The sequence below is a fragment of the Pelodiscus sinensis genome, chromosome 6, assembly GCF_052426305.1.
Source record: "Pelodiscus sinensis isolate ZL-2025 chromosome 6, ASM5242630v1, whole genome shotgun sequence".
NCBI classification, from domain to species: Eukaryota; Metazoa; Chordata; order Testudines; family Trionychidae; genus Pelodiscus; species Pelodiscus sinensis.
In genome coordinates, this window is record NC_143057.1 from 99,589,313 (window position 1) to 99,607,994 (window position 18,682).

At 44.6% G+C, this 18,682-nt stretch overlaps 1 protein-coding gene across 4 annotated transcripts in view; it reads right to left on the reverse strand.

Annotated features, from left to right (window-relative positions):
* ITGA2 (integrin subunit alpha 2) overlaps nt 1-18,682 on the reverse strand; it is a 130,464-nt gene that overhangs the window by 89,231 nt on the left and 22,551 nt on the right. For 2 of the 4 annotated variants that reach the window (XM_006139528.5, XM_075932479.2), the window contains exon 1: nt 16,763-17,094. The exons of 1 other annotated variant lie outside the window; for it this stretch is intronic. In XM_006139528.5, the coding sequence (XP_006139590.3) occupies nt 16,763-16,976 (214 nt within the window). In that variant the 5' untranslated portion in view covers nt 16,977-17,094. Of the gene's footprint in view, nt 1-16,762; nt 17,095-18,456; nt 18,525-18,682 lie in introns of those variants that run through there. One more of the 4 variants, XM_075932478.2, reaches the window with a different exon arrangement.

The following is an 18,682-nucleotide window of genomic DNA, read 5'->3' on the forward strand; positions in this document are numbered from 1 at the left end:
AGTCCTCAGAACACTAGATGTACAATGTCCTTAAAACTTCTATAACTAGGTCTCTCTTCCCCACTTCCACTGTCATTTTGATTCATACACTGAAACACAAACATGAGTTTTCCTGCTTTTTCAACTCCAAGTCTTTTTAAAATTGTTTGGTATTATTAACAAATGACAATATTCTCTGTGTGTGTGCAGAAGAAGCTACTGTTGTGAAAAGTTGGCTTAGCACCCAAAGGAATTATGTTTCAAGGTACCTAGCTAATGATTCCCACCAATTCTGGGGAATGATTTTGTTCAAAACATCATCTGGAAATATTTATTGATTATATGTTTTCAATCCAGCCCTGAAATTTATTATGACTGGCAGTGATTTTGAGATGTAGTAAGATAAGGCCCTGAAACATAAGCCCACATATCACAGGCCTTAGACCTAACCTCCAATGGTCGAGACTTTGCTAATATAAAAAAAAGTGAAGCAGTGAGCAAGACACAGGGCCTGCTCACAGAATTTGGCAAGAACAGGGCTGATACTACAGAAGCACACTAAGAGGTACTAGGCACAGGCTGTAAACACATTCCAGAGGGGACATAACAGAATACCTCATGAAGAAACATCTCCAACATATAAGTACCAACATATACCCCACAGATAACAGGAACATACCAACCAGGCTCAAGACTGGGTCTAAACTGACAACATGACAGATAATGATGGAACCCCCATGTTCAAGGTAATGGGAACATCAGAGGGTGGCAACCTGATATGTCAGGAGTGATCTGTAACTTGTTTTATCCGTGTATAAAAGCGTACACCAAACAATTGTCTTTGTCCAGCCTAGGGGCAATGATGGATTCTCATGTCACTGACTGAGTCAGTCTATTGTCAAGGGCTACATCTAGATTGCATCCCTTTTTCATAAAAGGGATGCAAATTAGACGTATTGCAATTGCTAATGAAGCGGGGATTTAAATCTCCCCTGCTTCAGTAGCATAAAAATGTCTGCCGCTTTTTTTCGACTTGGAGCTTTGCCGGAAAAAAGCGCCAGTCTAGATGCAGATCTTTCGGAAAATAAAGCCTTTTCCGAAAGATCCCTTATCCCTCTTAAAATAAGGGATAAAGGATCTTTCGGAAAAGGCTTGATTTTCCGAAAGAGCCGCATCTAGACTGGTGCTTTTTTCCGGCAAAGCTCCGAGCTGAAAAAAAGCGGCAGCCATTTTTATGCTAATGAAGCGGGGGAGATTTAAATCCCCGCTTCATTAAAAATTGTGATACGTCTAATTTGCATCCCTTTTACGAAAAAGGGATGCAGTCTAGATGTAGCCAAGGGTATATATGCATAGTGGTTTGGTAGAGGTGAGGCAGAGGTGGACAATTATTTTTATGGAGGGTTTAAGGGGGAGAACGTACCCTGCACTGAAGGTGGGGGGGCCCTAAGACTCTGTGGGTGGAGGAAGTCTCGCCCCTTTACCCAGACTGGGCATGCTCCAAGTGCTGGAGCAGTATAAGAGGCAGCAGAGCAGCTCAGTCTGGGTGGACCAGTGAAGGAGAAGGACCTCTTGTTGGAGCTCCTGAACTGCTGCAGCCAGCCAGCCACCCCCTGGGGGTGAGAACCAGAGGCCTGGGAGACAGCCATAACTCGACCCCTATGGGATTCCAGGGAGAAGCAGCTACTAGAGAGCCAGAAGACCCAACTATCATGTGGGACATTGATTCAACCAATATGGTAGGAAGTGACTCAGGGAGGGTGCAGGAGCGGCCTCTCCTACCACGATGTCCTTGGTGCATTTCAGCCAGATACCCCACCAAGGGAGTGGCAGACTGTACTGCTGCTCACAGGGCTCTGGTTTGGGACCCGGTGGAGCAGGGAGGGCCCGGGTCCCCCTACCAGGGGGTGGGCAGAAAGGACATCAGCCCGCAACCATACTGACTGTGGCTACTAAGCTGTACTGCCCTGGACTGTGGGCTGTTATTTACTGACTTAGGCTGCTGGGCCATATTGCCCCGAATTGAAGGCTATTCATGTACAGGCAGTCCCCGGGTTACGTACAAGATAGGGACTGTAGGTTTGTTCTTAAGTTGAATCTGTATGTAAGTCGGAACTGGCGTCCAGATTCAGACACTGCTGAAACTGACCGCCAGTTCTGACTTGCATAGAGAATCAACTTAAGAACCCCAGGCGTCCCCAAGTCAGCTGCTGCTGAAACTGATCAGCAGCTGATTCCAGGAAGCCCGGGGCAGAGCAACTCTGCCTCGGGCTTCCTGTAGTCAGCGCTGGTCAGTTTCAGCAGAAGCTGACTTGGGGACGCCTGGGGCAGAGCAGCTGGGGTGCTACTGGACCAACCCAGCAGCACCCCATCTGCTCTGCCCCAGACGTCCTGATTCAGCCGCTGCTGAAACTGACCAGCAGCGGCTGAATCAGGACCTGGGGCAGAGCAGCTGGGGTGCTGCCGGGTTGGTCCAGTAGTGCCCATGGGCGCTGCAGGACCAATCGGCAGCGCCCCAGCTGCTCTGCCCCAGAGTCCAAAACAAAAGCCTGGTCTGCAGTGCCAGAGCAAAGCCTCAGAGGCGCGGGGAACCGCCGCTGCTGCCGCTCCAGTCTGGGCGCCTGTGGTCTGCTGGGGACGGCCCCCAGCAGACCACAAGCACCCGGACTGAAGCCGCAGCCGCGGGGGTCCCGCGCCTCTGAGGCTTTGCCAGAGCAAAGCCTCAGAGGCGCGGGGAACCGCCGCTGCTGCCGCTTTGACTGAAGCGGCAGCAGCGGCGGTTCCCCGCACCTCTGAGGCTTTGCTCTGGCAAAGCCTCAGAGGCGTGGGACCCCCCCGCGGCTGTGGCTTCAGTCAGGGTGCCTGTGGTCTGCTGGGGACCGTCCCCAGCAGACCACAGGCGCCCAGACTGGAGCGGCAGCAGCGGCGGCTCCCCGCGCCTCTGAGGCTTTGCTCTGGCAAAGCCTCAGAAGCGCGGGAACCCCCGCTGCTGCCGCATGAGACCCGGTGCCTGTGGTCTGCTGGGGACCGTCCCCAGCAGACCACAGGCACCGGGTCTCATGCGGCAGCAGCGGGGGTTCCCGCGCTTCTGAGGCTTTGCTCTGGCAAAGCCTCAGAAGCGCGGGAACCCGCCCGGTGCCCCTGGTCTGCTGGAGACGGTCTCCAGCAGACCAGGGGCACCGGAGCAGCTTACGAACGGGGCTTTCTCGCCCCGACTTCCGGGGCGAGAAAGCTCTGTTCGTAAGTGCGGATCCGACGTAAGTCGGATCCGCGTAAGTCGGGGACTGCCTGTACTCGGGTTAGTGAGCCATACTGCCCTAGACTGATGGATATATAGATATACTCTGGCCATTGGGCCATGCTGCCTGGTGAACAGAGCCACTTATAGACTCGGGGTTACCCAGAGACCGGCGAAGTTTTGCAGATTATAGAGATAGACAGTTCTCTTTTGGCCAACGAGGCTGCATGCTTATCACGGAATGAGGTCACACTAGTGATGGGGAGTGCCTGCGCCACCACAGGGAGCCACTTCAATAATTTGGAAAGTGGTCAAGGGTCGTATTCTTCCATATCAATGGAGGAAGTGCGGGGTCTCAGATGGCGGTTGAGTGCAGAAGGGAGCATGAAGTAAGGTATTAGGATGCAGGAAAGGGTGTGGAGTCTGGAAGGGAGTTTGGGTGCAGGAGGCAGTTGTGACCTTGGTTAGGGAACTAGAGTGCAGAGTTTTGGGTTGTGACCTGGGGCAAGGGACTAAGGTGCAGAAGAGGGGGCAGAGGGTTTGGGTTGTGACCTGGGGTAAAGGATTGGGGTGCAGGATCTGGGAAGGGATATGGGAGCAGAAGGAGGGCAGAGGATTTGGGTTATGTGGCGGAGGCAAAGGGTTGGGGTGCCAGATGCAGGCTTTTGACTCCCAGCCAGCAGCCTTCTCAAGAAGACTGGTTGCACTGGCCATGCGGTTTTTGAACTATGGGCCTGATGGGAGGAGAGAAGGTGCTTGGCAAGTTGAGAACAAGTGAGAACAAGCAACACCCATTGCCCAGAAATTGATCAATGGGATTGTGTTGTGGGTGGGAGCAGCACGTGAAGGTTCACAGCTGTTCAAATAAAACCTGGCAGCAGCTTTTCTGACCATCATGCGGGGGCAGGAGGATAGGCAGTCTGCTTGAGGCTCCGGGCTGCATCTGTGGGCCAGATCTGGCAGGCCACATCTAGCCCCCAGAAGGTATTTTGCCCAGGCCTGGTCTATTGACAACTATTATTGCCCTTCATTTGACAATACACCTGGTTGGGCACACCTTCGATCCTTATCTGATCTCGTCATCTTTGGGGGCTCAGAGTCTGCTGTGGTGGCTATTTGTGTAGGCCAGCATAACACTGAGGAGCATACACATGTAGCCAAATGGCTATCATCACTGAAGGAGCAGCAGAATGTCTGGATGCCACAATGGTGATGCCAGACTACTACACATGCCATGGTAGCAGCAGCATCTTCAGAAGCTAGGCATCTACCTTTATACCTGGGGGGTAAGAATGTTTACAAGAAAATGAAGTGGTGTTAGTGTTTGATCCATTTGTTTCTTTACTGCTTGTAATTTTAAACTTCTGGTGATATACTACTTTCGTCAATGTCTCTTGAAGTGCCTTCCAAATTTTGACAAAATCAGCAATGAAGTAGCATTTTCTCTAAAGTTGTTTACAGCTACGGATAATAGATTTCAGTATACTGAGCATATCCTGTACATTCCTCTTTAATCCAATGTTAGATACTTTGGATATAATCCTTTCTTCAATTTAATTGTGGTTTTCACAAAATGTTATAATAGGTCAATTCTTAATAAATTGTTCAAAACAATCAACCACAGAACATTTTGAGGAAGAATTAGTTTGGACTTTACTACAAACCCATCCGTGGTGGTGTTTTTACTTGATTATTGAAATCTTTTGCTTGCTACTGACACTTTGTCTGAAATATGTTTAGCTGCAGCACTGCTGCTAAAAGTAATAACAGATGACTCTGAAGTTGTTTCAGATAGTTTAAATCTTTACACTGAAACAATGAAACAAATAAGTTTGAGTAGTTCTCCTCGCTATTATTTAGCTAATGATTTACATATTTTTTCTAGCAAGGATGCAGATTTAATTAAGTTACCAAAAAAGCTAAGAAGCTTCAGGGGGTAGCGGAGTTAGTCTGTACAGGATAAACTTAAAAAACAGCAAATGGTCTGGTAGCACTTTATAGACTAACAAAACATGTAGACTGGCCATTTGAAGAAGTGGGCTGTGCCCACGAAAGCTCATGATACCATCTGCATGTTTTGTTAGTCTATAAAATGCAAAAAAAAGCTGACTGGTCTTAGAGTGCACTGAATTTTGGAGTAAGCCTCATTGAACTCACTCACATTTCTGGTTTTTGAGAAAACAAGTATAGGATGGGGTTCCCTTGGGAAAACTGAGTTACACTGAAGTAAAATAGGGAATAGACTTACAGTATCCCTATTATGATGATAATTGGCCACTGGACCCACTTTCGGAAGGGTGACTGATGAACAGGGACCTGGTCAGCAGCAGGACACACCAGTATTGTTGGAGGTGGGGGTGAAGACAGGAAATATGGGACAATTTGCCCATTTTTAAGGAAAAAGAATTTGGACACCTGCAGGATGGATTAAATATGGGACTGTACCTTTAAAATGGGAAAGCTGGTCACCTGAAAACATAAGAACAGCCATAGTGGGTCAGACAAAATGTACATCTAGCCTAGTGTGAGTGCCCCAAAGAGAATGAACAGAACAGGTAACCAAATGTTGCATTCCCTGTTGCTCATTCTCAGCTTCTGATAAAAAGGGTGGTGACACCATCCTTGCCCATCCGGGCTAATAGCCATTGATGGATTTATCCTTCATGATTATATTTTGTTCTTTTTTGAACCCTGGTATAGTCTTGGCCTTCATAAAATATCTTCTGGCAAGGAGTTCCACAGGTTGACTGCACATAATGTGAAAAAATACTTCCTCTTGTTTGTTTTAAACTTGCTGTCTTAAAGTTTCATTTGGTGACCCCTAGTTCTTATGTTATAAGGAGTAAATAGAACTTCCTGATGGAATTTCTCTACCCCAGTCATAATTTTATAGCTCTCAATCATATCCTTCTTTAGTTGTGTCTTTTCCAAGCTGAAAAAATGTCCATCATACGGAAGCTGCTCCACACTCCTCATCCTTTTGGTTGCCCTCTTCCAATGCATCTTTTTTGAGCTGGGATGACCACATCTGCAATATGCATGCAATATTCAAGATGTGGGCATATCATTGATTTATATAGAGGAAATATGATATTTTCTGTCTTCATATCTGTCCCTTAATGATTCCCAACATTTTGGTTTGCTTTTTTTGACGGTTGCTGCACACTGAATGGATGTTTTCAGAGAATAATAAACAACTCCTTGAAGACCCCATTCTTGAGTAATAACAGCTAATTTAGTTCCCATAATTTTTCATGTATAATTGGGATTATGTTTTCTAATGTGCATTACTTTGCTTTTTTATCAACATGGAGTTTAATCTGTTATAATGCTGCCCATTCACCAAGTATTGAGAAATCCTTTTGTAGCTCTTTGCAGTCTGCCTGCGACTTAAGCATCTGCAAATAGTTCTGTATCATCTGCAAATTTGCCACCTCATCCCTTTTTTCCTGATAACTTATGAATATGTTGAAAAGGACTAATCCTAGAACAGATGCCTGAGGACACCATTATTTATCTCTATTCTGAAAACTGGCCACTTATACTAACCTTTGTTTCCTATCTTTTAAGCAATTACCAATCCCTGAGAGTACCTTCCCTCTTATTCGATGGCAGCTTACTTTAAGAGCATTTGCCAAAGACTATGAAAATGTAAGTACATTATATCCACTGAATCCCCTGCCCCATGCTTGCTGATGCTCTCAAAGAATTCCAGTCGATTGGTGAGGCAGAATTTCCTTTTACAAAAATCATGCTGACTCTTCCCTAATAATTTATGTTCATCTTTATGTCTGCCAATATTGTTTTGCACTATAGTTTCAAGCAATTTGCCCAGTATTTAAGTCAGGTTTATTGGTCTTTAATTGCCAGGATCATGTCTGGAGCCCTTTTTAAAAAATTGGCATAATATTTGTTATCTTCCAGTCATCTGGCGCACAAGCTGATTTAAATGATTGGTTACAGACTACAGTTAATAGATCTGTAAATTCACAGTTGAGTTCTTTCAGATCTCTTAGGTAAATAACATCTGATTTTGATGACATTTCTTTAATTTTTCAATTTGTTCCAGAACTTCCTCTAATAGCCCCTCAATCTGAGGCAGTTCCTCAGATTTGTCACTTGAAAAAAATGGCTCAGATTTTGGAATCTCTCTCTCATACTCAGCCATGAAGACCAATGCAAAGAATTCATTTAGTGTTTGGTCCTGCTGGATGTTTAGCAGGCTTCCTGCTTCTGATGTACTTGGTTTTAAAGTCTTTGGCTAGCTGTTCTTCAGAACTCTTTTCATCTTTAGAAGTGCAAACTCCATTGCAGGCATTTTTACAATCAACTTCTGACAAACAGTTTCACAATGATTTATCAGTAAATAAGCTTTAGTGTTCAACTGCAATATGGTGAACTGCTATCTGGCAGACTGTCACTTCTCCCAGTGACAGATACCAGTGTGAACACACACAGAATCAATAGAGTACCTCTCTGACTAGAAAGAGAAGAAAATTACACTGTCTTTAGCAATGCTGATGTTTTTGCTCTCCATTTGTTGTTAATTCTTTCATAACAGCAGAGCTGGTAGGGCAGAACTTTGTTTAGATAATAGATCAAAGACTACAATATTTCATTTTGATTGGTTTTTGCTGATCTGAATTTCATCTGTTCAAATTTCAGGCATATCAAAAATATCTACAATGTACTCTTTTTGTGGGTATATGTAGACAAGCTACCTTATAGTCAAGCAATTTTATTTTAAATTTGTGGAGGGTTACCTGACTCTTAGTGTGCCAAATTTAAATCATATCTGAATATATTATCCAAAATTCTGCTCAGTTTTACATAATACCTCTTATCCATACTTGGGAACATTGCATTAATGGCAATTTAATAATAACGCTCTGGAGAGCCATTTTATGCCACTCCCTTGTTGACTAAACTAAAACATTACTCACAGTACCTTAAAGCCATTATAGATAAGAACGTGAATAGATGTGCAACAGCTTTAAAATAAAATCACCCAACACCAGCTTACTGAAATGGTATGAATATTGTTCAACTTCCTTTGTTAATACTTACTGTTTTTCTTGTTGCATAATTGAAACTGCAGGCACCTTAATACATGCAAAGAAACATTTCCCAGTTTCTCTGGAACTTATATATATGTATTTACTCTTCTATACTTTCAATATACTTTTATATATATTTTGTTAGACTCCAAGGTGCCACAAGACTACTTGTTTTTAAAGTTACAGACTAATGTGGCTACACCTCTGAGACCTTTATTCATATATTTATTACAGTGTTATTTTGTAACTCCTTAGAAAAATACTACACAGTGAATGATAGCATATTACACTTAAGCCTGCTCCAACAGAACTTTACTAAGTGAACTATTTTTATCATCTTTATTTATAATACCTCACTATCAAAGATGGTTTGGCTACTTCAGGATACAGCAATTTACTATAATACTGATTCAGCCCTGTACTCAAGCATTTACCTAATTTTACTCATGCAAGTAGTCTCACTCAAGTCAACAGGTCTACCTGGGAGCTTAAATTTGGGCATCTATGTTAGTATTAAGACTTTTAGTCAGATTCCAATATTAAAATCTGGTACCTGTCCCAACATACTTCCTGACTCAGAGGCAAACATACGTCACCCACAGGCTTCTTGTTTGGATTGCCAGTATGTATCCATGAGCATTTCCTCAGTCTTGCTTGGGTTGAATTTTGTCTATCCTCTCTCACTCAAAACACCGATTAACCAGACAGTCCATATTAGGCTAAGCAAAATAAAGTAATGGGGACAGATACTCCACTGGTGAAAATTGTCCTGTATCCATTTCCAGAGTTGTCACCAGTATCATGAACTAACATAAATATCTATATTACATCCCTTGCTGGTGTCACATGCATAGTGTATAGTAGAAAGGTTCAGCAGAACCCTGTCATTTCCTTGTTCCCAAACATGAAATCCTTTAGGGGAAAAAAGAGCAAGTGCCTGTAACCATCCTTTGAGTCCCAACTTCCAGGACTAGCTGTGCAGCCCGTTCCATACCATCAGGAAATGCAGCCTCCATGGGCATTGGCTGTTCTCAAGGACCATTCTTTATTGCCTATTGTCAGTTGGCAAACATCAGTCACATAACCACCTACTCCTCCTCCCGCCCTGCAAACCTCTCCATAGTTATTTAATATGGGACATTTCTTTCTTACGGAGTAAAGGGTCCTGAACTTGAAAAGAGGAATAAAAGGACAGAATGAGCCAGAGAAATGGCAGAACACCACTACGGTTGATTTGAATGGGACAAAAGAGCATATAGAATATCTATCTATCAAAGCCATGCAGATGTCATTGTGTTGTACCCTGAGTGTTCCATTATAGACATAAAAAAGTTCATTTAAATTTTATATTATTTCTTTGCCTAAATAGTTTCCCTTTTAAATTGTGTTACTTCTTACCCAGAATTTGCATCCCTATTGAAAGAGTATAGCTATTCAGGGGAAATCTAAAACAAATCCAGTTTTCTGTTGCTGACAATGTTAATTCCTCTATCAGGAATAACACTTGCTCCCTATGATAATACTTAAATAATTTTATAACTTATCAACAGAACTTCTGGCTTGATTTTGCAGAGAGTCTGAGCATACACAGCTTCCACCGGCTTTTCTAGGTGTTATGAAAATTCCTAAACCTCAAATTAAGGGCAGGTGGAATATTACACTTTAATGTGCAGATGTACAATACTGTAAATATAGACTGCCATTTATCAGTGTTGCACGATGTTCACATTAATTTCACTGCATTCCTTTTCTCCAGCATCATGAGTGTTTTACACAAAGAGGCATGTTCAAACAATTATTTAATAGAGTCAAGTGCCACTCCTTACTTTCAAGGCTTGTAAACAAAAATCCTTCTCTGTTATGTTTTTGTAGAAATGAAAACTTGAAGATTGAGAAGTTTCTCTAGTGTCCTTGACTCATTTGAATGGAAACCCCACAGCTAGTTTTAGTTACACTAAAACAAGTTTATTTTGCTTTTTATTTCTCTCACTTTATGAGGCCTGAAATCCTATAAAACAAGTAGGAAACACGAGGCTAGTGATTACTTTGTGAAGAAACAAACTACTGGTGAAAGTGTCCTAAAACAACCAGACAGCATGTGTTGGTATGCAGCTACATGAACCATTCTGATCAGAATCCAGCTTGTGTCCTGTCTGCATTTTGAGATGGTAACCATGGAAATAGGAATGGGTCTGCCCAAAGCCTAACAATGGAAACCTTTAAATGAAAGTGACAACACTGGATTGTGAATCTCCAAAGCTTCTATTACTGCTAATAGCTTGGTTTACTCTTTTAAAAATATATAGACCCCCATTTATTTTCAGTATTCCAAAAGTTCAGTATTTTAGGCCCATTTAATTGTTTGGACATTCATATCAAATGCATTAGTAGGTTTGCTTCTCAGCTCTCTCAAAATACCTATTCAGCTGTAGTCTATGTGCAAAATATTTTTTTTCCATTTAAAAACTACTGTCAATGAAAAATATAATGGACATTAGACAGTGGTCAAGAAACAGTTAAGATATCAGGAAGATCTGATTATTTAGTGTTATGATTTCTCAATACTTACATCTTTAAAAAACAAATTCGTGTTTGAAAATGTACCATAACGGTGCATACTCTTTAAACAATGGTATGTTGCAACAGAAGTCAATGCATCCCATATTTATTGTCCAAATTATGTAGAAATAAATGTTCATAATTTGTTTAGAATATGAATAATTTGTTGTGTGCTCTCAGTCTTTTACTTTTTCGCACATTATTAATTCACTTTGCAAAATACAGGTCTTCTATAAGTCATTGTGAAAGAAGACTCACTGAAATGAATAATATTGTAAAACAAATAATTTCTTATGAGATTTTATTTAATAATGCTTTTACTAACAGACAAACCTTTTAAGAATCAGAGACAGGTAAAATAAGTGGTAACTTTGGTTTCAGATCAGACTCCATCTGCAATAATCCAACCTCATAATTTGGAATGTGAAGCATTTGCAAACACAGTTCTACCTTTAGCTTATTCTAGTTTATATTACACTAAAACAAACAAAAAGACCCAACAAAAAACCCCAAACAAATTAAAAAAAACCCTCTGATTTTTCAGAGTATTTAGTATTATATAGCACTTTACACATTCATTCAAAGCACAGTTCTCATTAAGGTCAGCTGCCACTGTGATTGCTTAACTCTTCTGCCAATAAGCCTAGGGATGTAAAATCTTGTTTACTCAGTTAACTGGTTAAACTTAACATTTAAATTGGTTAACTGCTTAAACAAGGTGAGTGGGGTTGCTCCAGCACATCCTGGCAGAAGCAGCCCCTCCACCTATGACATGGCAAGCCTAGTTGCCCCACCGCAGGCACAGAGTGCCTACCACCCATAGCAAGGTAGGCTGGTCTGGCCAGGCCAGGTTTGCTGCAGGCAGGGGCTGGAGCATCCCTCGCCCACAGTGTGGTGCAGGGGACTGGACTCCTGCTGCAGGCAGGGACTGCTCCAGCTCAGTCGCCAGTTAACAGTAACCAGTAAAGTTGATGCTTACTGATAAAATGGTTGATCATTCACATCCCTAAATCAGACTGCAGAGTGTCAGGTTAGATACCCATTAAATGAGGAACACACAATCAGTAACCAACTATGAAAAGCTTTGTTTAATTGACACTCTGTTTTAGAGCCAAGGACAGTCTAATGCTTCAGTGCAGCTTTCAGCTACTTTAACCTAGAGGACCTCCTTTCTTTTCCTGCAAGTCCCTGCCTCATACACTACATGCCTTCCAAACATTACTCCAGGAAGCTGTACAGGTGCTATTCTCTGAATATGTTCCTCTGAATGGTGTCCAGTGTTCCCTCTAAGCAGGGTGGCAGCAGGGCATCACAGCTGATTCATCAGCCCCACCCAGTCAGAGGCTCTGGGCTCCATGTGCAGAGCTGACAGACTAGGTGGAGCTAATGAATCACCTGTGAAGCTATTCTGCCCCCTAGCTTATAGGGAACACTGGTGGTGTCTGCTGACTCCATAAAGGTCTTTGCAGAGCAGTGGGTAACCTGCTCAATGCCCGTTCCAATCCCCTGATTTTCACCCTATGACATTCACTCCCATTCTTGGTTGTTTTTTTTTTTTCATTTGTTGTCCTCAGTATCCACTTGAAGCTCAGATTCACTGGCTTCTCCTCTTCAGATAACAGGAAGGGCCTTTTAGCTATAGTGGGTTTAGGTCAGTGGTCACCAAGCAGTAGATCCCAATCTACTAGTAGATCTTGGAGCCTCTGGCAGGTGATCCTGACTGGTTTGGCCAGGAGGCTATCAAGTGCCAGCACTTCAGCTGCTCCTTCCCCCCAGTACTGCTCCTCTCCTGCCCTTTGCCTTGGAGCTGCCGCTCCCCCTGGGGACTCTCTTGCTTTCTGTGCAGGGCAGGGCAGGGGAGGGATGCTGATGTCAGGGTGCCCCCTCCCTCTCTGTATCCTTTCTCCACAGAGCAGAGAGGGGGCTTTAGGGAGTGGGCCAGGGCCAGGGCCAGGGCCAGGGCCAGGGCCAGGAATAAGTCTGCCTTAGGCCCCTGCACCACCACCCAGGAGCAACCTGAGGTAAGTAGTGCCCAGCTGGAGCCCACATCCCGAACTTCTACCCCAGTCATGAACCCTCTCCTGCACCTGCACCCCGTCATCCAAACGCCAACCCAGAGCCTGCACCTAGAACCCCCTCCAACTGCCTGCCCCAAGAGTAGCTCAGAGCCCCTCTCACACTCCAGATACCTTAATCCAAGACTAGAGCCTGCACCCCAACCCTCTGCCCCAGTCTGGTGAAAGTGAGGGAGGATGGGCAAGAGAGGGAGGATGGAGTGAGCAGGGGCGGAGCCTTGGAGAAGGGGCAGTAAGGAGGCAGGGTGAGAGTATTTATATTTGAGGTAGATCTTAGACTGCACTTAAATTAAAAAAGTGATCTCGTACTTAAAAACCCCTGGCTTAGGTCTACAATATCCCACCAACCACAAAAGATAACATCTTCTAACCCTTGTGACAAATGAAGCAGGAAACCTAATCACAACAGCTTCTTTCAAATCTGAGGAATTGTCCCAGACTGAGGTGTAAACGTAACAGTAACAAGTTATTGGGACCAGATGGCATTCACCCAAGAGTTCTGAAAGAACTCAAATGTGAAGTTGCGGAACTATTAACTGTGGTTTGTAACCTATCCTTTAAATCAGCTTCCATACCTAATGATTAGAAGATAGCTAACATGTCGCCAATATTTTAAAAGGACTCTAGAGGGAATCCTGGTAATTACAGACCAGTAAGTCTAACATCAGTACCGAGCAAATAAGTCAAAACTATAGTAAAGAATAAAATTGTCAGATACATAGATGAATGTAATTTGTTGGGGGGAAAGTTCACATGGTTTCTATAAAGGGAAATCATGTCTTACTAATCTGCTAGAATTCTCTGAGGGGGAATCAACAAACATGGGCAAGGGGGATCCAGTGGATATAATATTCTTAGATTTCCAGAAAGTCTTTGACCAGGTCCCTCACCAAAGGCTATTAAGTAAAATAAGTTGTCATGGTATAAGAGGGAAGGTCCTTTCATGGATTGATAACTGAGGCCACTCCCTGCCAAAGTTCAGTTTCTGCTTCAAAGCACTGGGGACTCTATAGCTTTTCAAAGAAAGGTCTCCAGGTTTTTTTTAAAACATGCTCCAAAGAACATTTTTTTACATTTCTCATTCTCAGAAATAGCTAAAATATATTTTGGCTGAAATTTTCCAAAAACTTCAGCCTGAGGCACACATCTGCATGAAAAATTTCAGACCAAACAGTCTGACAAAGTTTTAAGCAACCAAAACCAGAGTCTTATCACGGAAAAGTGTCTGGCAGTATTGCCAGCTCGGACTATAGTAAAATATTCATTTTTGATAAGCTACAAACAATCCACTATTGTAAACCAAATATAGGTGTTCTGGTAAAATATAAGGAAGGCAGCAGGTAGCAGTGGTGACCCATCCATAGAGGCAAACTAGGAGGCCACCTAGGGTGCCAAAATTAAAAGGTGTTCAGGGGCTTGGAGGCGGGGGTGCCGATCGTGCATCGATTGCACGTTTCGCCTACGGTGCCAGTTGCCAGCAGCTTGTCTAGGGCTGCTCCTGGCCAGGTAGGCATACAATAATATATCTAAAAGAATTGCTTTACATAAGTATTACTTATGCTGAAGCATCCATGATATGCTAGCCACCTTCCAAACATAAAAGGCCCAATTTAAAACCAAAGATAAGTACAACTTTTACATTCTTGTTACCCTAACTTGCAAAAAACAAATCCCTCCCCCCAAGTAAAACAACAACAAAAAAGCAAGCAAGAACCTCTATGTTCTACAAGAGATTGCACAATCATTGGGAGCATTTTCCAGCCTAGTATGATCCATTGCAGACATCTGACTAAATGCAACAGGCACTGAAACAATTCTGCCATTCTTCCTTTCAAATAAGTGAGCCCACCCTCGTGCAGCTTGTCTACTTCTCCCCATTAACTCCCAAACACACAGCTTTTTTATAACCTGCTCCACAGTCTGTTAGACACAATTCCACAAGCATTTATACACAGGGTTAATTTTAGGACTGTCCATAAAATTATTGATTTCAGTGGGACTATTCAATTAATCAAATTACTGTTTGCAGAAATAGGAGCATAATCTGTAACTGCTAATTCTTCTATCATCTGTATAGTTTGAAAGCTAGTTTCTTTCACTAACATACATTGGTCTATTCAAAGATATTACCTCATCCACCTTATCTGTAATGAGGGCAGGGGACTGGACTTGATGACCTCTCGAGGTCCCTTCCAGTCCTAGTATTCTATGATCTGTTAACTTTACCAATATAAACTGAGAAACACTTGCTTAAAGGCTGTGGAGCTAGTATGGATTTACATCAATCTGACAGAGAAGAATAAGGGTCGTTGGCCTTAAATCACTTAAACCAAGAGAGACTGCTGACTAAATCAGTGGCAGTTTTGCTACTGAATTTAGTAGGAGCAGGAAGAGGCCCCAAGAAAGTAACTGGTCAGCAGTTACCTGAGCTTTTAGTCCTCAGCATAAATCTCAAGTTAACATTACATCAGATTTGAACCATAAGAAATAATTCTTTGTTTAGGCAACATGAATAATTTAATATACACACAGATGTATCCTATTACATACAGCTGTTCTTGTCAAGGGCAACCTACTTGCAGAATTAGTTCCTATGCACCCTGTTAAACACCATTCTTCAGAATGTCCCAAGTCCCAAATCTTTTACACTGTAAAATAGTGGACGTATTTATCCCCCTGGTATGCAGTCATTGTAACCAGGAGAATAAAGGATGGATTAGACAAAAATGCAGACTGAGCATTTCACACTTTGATGCTTTAGGAGGTTTTCTTATTATAATATTACAGAGTTGCGTGTATACTGTAAATCTCACCACAGGTTAACATTTTTGTTTCTGATTGCATCCCCTTCAGCCACACATTCCACCACTTTCCCCATAGTTACTGAAAGAACAAGTTGGAACACCTCACAGGTAAAACATACAGTATAATATAGAAACCCACAGTATTTGGAAGGAATTTAATGAGAAGTGAATCCCATGGCTTATAGTTCCCAGGAAAATACAAATAATGGTTAGTCAGTCAGTCAACAACACCAGGAGGATGTTCCAGTTTCCCTGTTCTATGGATAAAACACTGGGCAAGGTTAGAGGGGAGCAAGGTTAAAGGGGTGTAAACAATTTAAGAACAGAATTCACATGGCTTAAAATGTAAATTGATGCAGGAAATTAACATCCTGACCTGATGCAGTGTAAATTAAATTGGATGCTAATCAGGTTGTCCAAGATAGCTTGGAAATTATACCTGTGTGACACCTGCCTAGAGCAAGAATCGCCTGGATATGTTACCAGTAGTGTCAGTCCCCTAGGTCAGTATATAAAGAAGAGGCTGAAGGAATGGACAGTTCCTCCTTCAATATTTACAGTTCTAGCCTTGATTAGGAGTCGCTTTGTGTTGCCCGCTCTCTACTTCCAGGCGCCACTCCATTTTATCCTCAGAGGGCAGCTAAACGAAAGAGATTAAGAGGAGCTCAGAGTACACAGGAGCCTGGTCTGGGGGGCGGGGGTACGTGGCAGTGGGAAGAGCTCACAACTTCAGTGGTGGGCTAAAGCTGCAGGGTCAGTATTTCAGCATCTTTCCCGGTTCCACTCAGCCAGGGGCCAGGTTGGTGCGGCAGGTGGAAGCTGGGCTGAAATCCCTTCCCACCCCGGCGCTTTGCACGTTCGGGTGCGGGCTGAGCAGGGTCCGGCGGCCCAGCACCTGCCTACAGGGCCACTTGGAGGTGGTCGCCAGGCGCCTCAAGCCGCGGTGCCCAGCTCCATTCGCAGCAGCCAGGCAAGACTCTATGGGGCTAACCGAGTCCAGCGGGATCCGGATGCCGCGCCCGCCCCACGCAGACCCCTCGGGAAACCCACCTTGGCTGAGGAGGAGCAGGGAGAGCCACATGCCGCCGCGCTCCGTGATTCCTGCGCAGCGAGCTCGCCCCGGGCCGCGGCGCTGTGGGAAGGGCCAAGTTCTCCGATCCAGGGGCTGCCCGGCTCCTAGCGCTGCAAGGTGCGCTCGGCCGCACTGTGACCGAAGCAGCAGAGCCGCGAGCGAGTTTGAGCTGCCAGCGGACCTGGGTCGCATTGCTCTGCCGCCGCGCCGCCCTCGCAGGCTCTCCCCTGCCTCCAGCGCCGCGAACCTGCAGCGTCAGAAGTGCCCGGCCCCACAGGCAACCACACGCCCCTTCCGTCATCTGGAAGCGGGTCCCCTCCCCCTCACCGGACAGCCCGCCCTTTGCCAACCTGTCCCCCACTGTGGCCCCTCAGCTGCACACTAACCTGCCCCCCAAACACACATTGACCTGCCCCTCCAAACACTCCCGACTCCAGTAACTTGCCCGATCACACCCTAATCTGTCCCCCCAAACACACCACACTACTCTGCCTCCCAGCCCCAAACTAACCTGCCCTATACACTCCACCCACTATCCTACTCCTCCAAACACCTCACCAACCTGTCCCCTCTAATACACCTCAGCCCAATAGCCTGTTCCCAACCCACACTAATATGCCCCTCTAAACATACCCAACCTCTCCGGCAAATACACTTCACTCTGACAACCTTTCCCCTGAACACACACCAACTTGTCCCTCCAAACACACCTTATCCCAAAATCTGTCCTCGAGCCACACACTAATTTGCCCTTCCAAACATACTGCACCCCACCCGTGTCCCCTTTAATTTTTCCATCCATTTGTGGAATAAATTTGGTTAGGCGCACTGGGGCACCACCAACAGAAACACAGGTTGACTCTGAGCACTGTTCTAATCAGCTGGGCGGCGTTTCAAAACATCATAGGCAGTCCCCCCAGTGCTCAGTTTATAGGTAACACAGCACCCCACTAATCTGCCCCAATCCACCCAAACACCCCAGCAACCTCTCTCTCTAAACAAATCCCCTCCTATTAACATACACCACACCCACTAACCTGCACCCCCAACACATCCCACCCTCTAACATGCCTCCCAAACACACACTAATCTGCCCCTCCAAACACACCCTACCAGTCTACACCCCACACCACTAACTTACAGCTCACAACCTGCCCTTTCAAACACACCAACAACCTGTCCCTCAAAACAGTAACCCCCCAGCCAGCCACACTCTAATCTGTCCCCCAAAAATCCCACCAATGTCCCCAAATACATTCCACCATGCTAATCTGCCCTCCAAAGCATACACTAACCTGTCCCTCTGAGCACCTCCCAAACCACTAACCTGTCTCTCCAAACACACTAACCTGCCCCCAAACACACCTCACCCCCTTAATCTGCATCTGCAAACTAACAATCCAATGCACACAATCTTTGCCTTTCACCACACTCTGCATTTCAGAAACCTTACCTAAGATCTATTTGCCTCCACCAACACAGGCAGTCCCTTCCCCAAACTGATACTATATTATAGCCGTGCCTACATAAACATAGGAGTTTTGCTGCATGCTCTGAATGTAGTAGGAGTTTGGCTCAGACTCCCAACATCTCTGTTGGACAGGAGTGGGGAAACTCAGGCCTGGAGGCCAGATCCAGCCCACCCAGCTAATTAGCAGAGGTGCATACTTACAGCTGGCAGCTAAAGTGTGTGTTCAGCTGCTCCTCCCCCCATCTTGCTCTATCCTGCAGCCTAACTGCTTCCAGGATTCTCTTGCTAGCTGTGCAGGAGAAGGGGAGGGAGGCGAGGGTGGAGAGCAGAAGGAAGTGCTGAAGTCAGGGTATTCCCCTGCCCCTGTACCCCATCTCTGTAGAGCAGCGATTGTAGATGCCCATACACAGTCAGCAGAGCTGTTCCA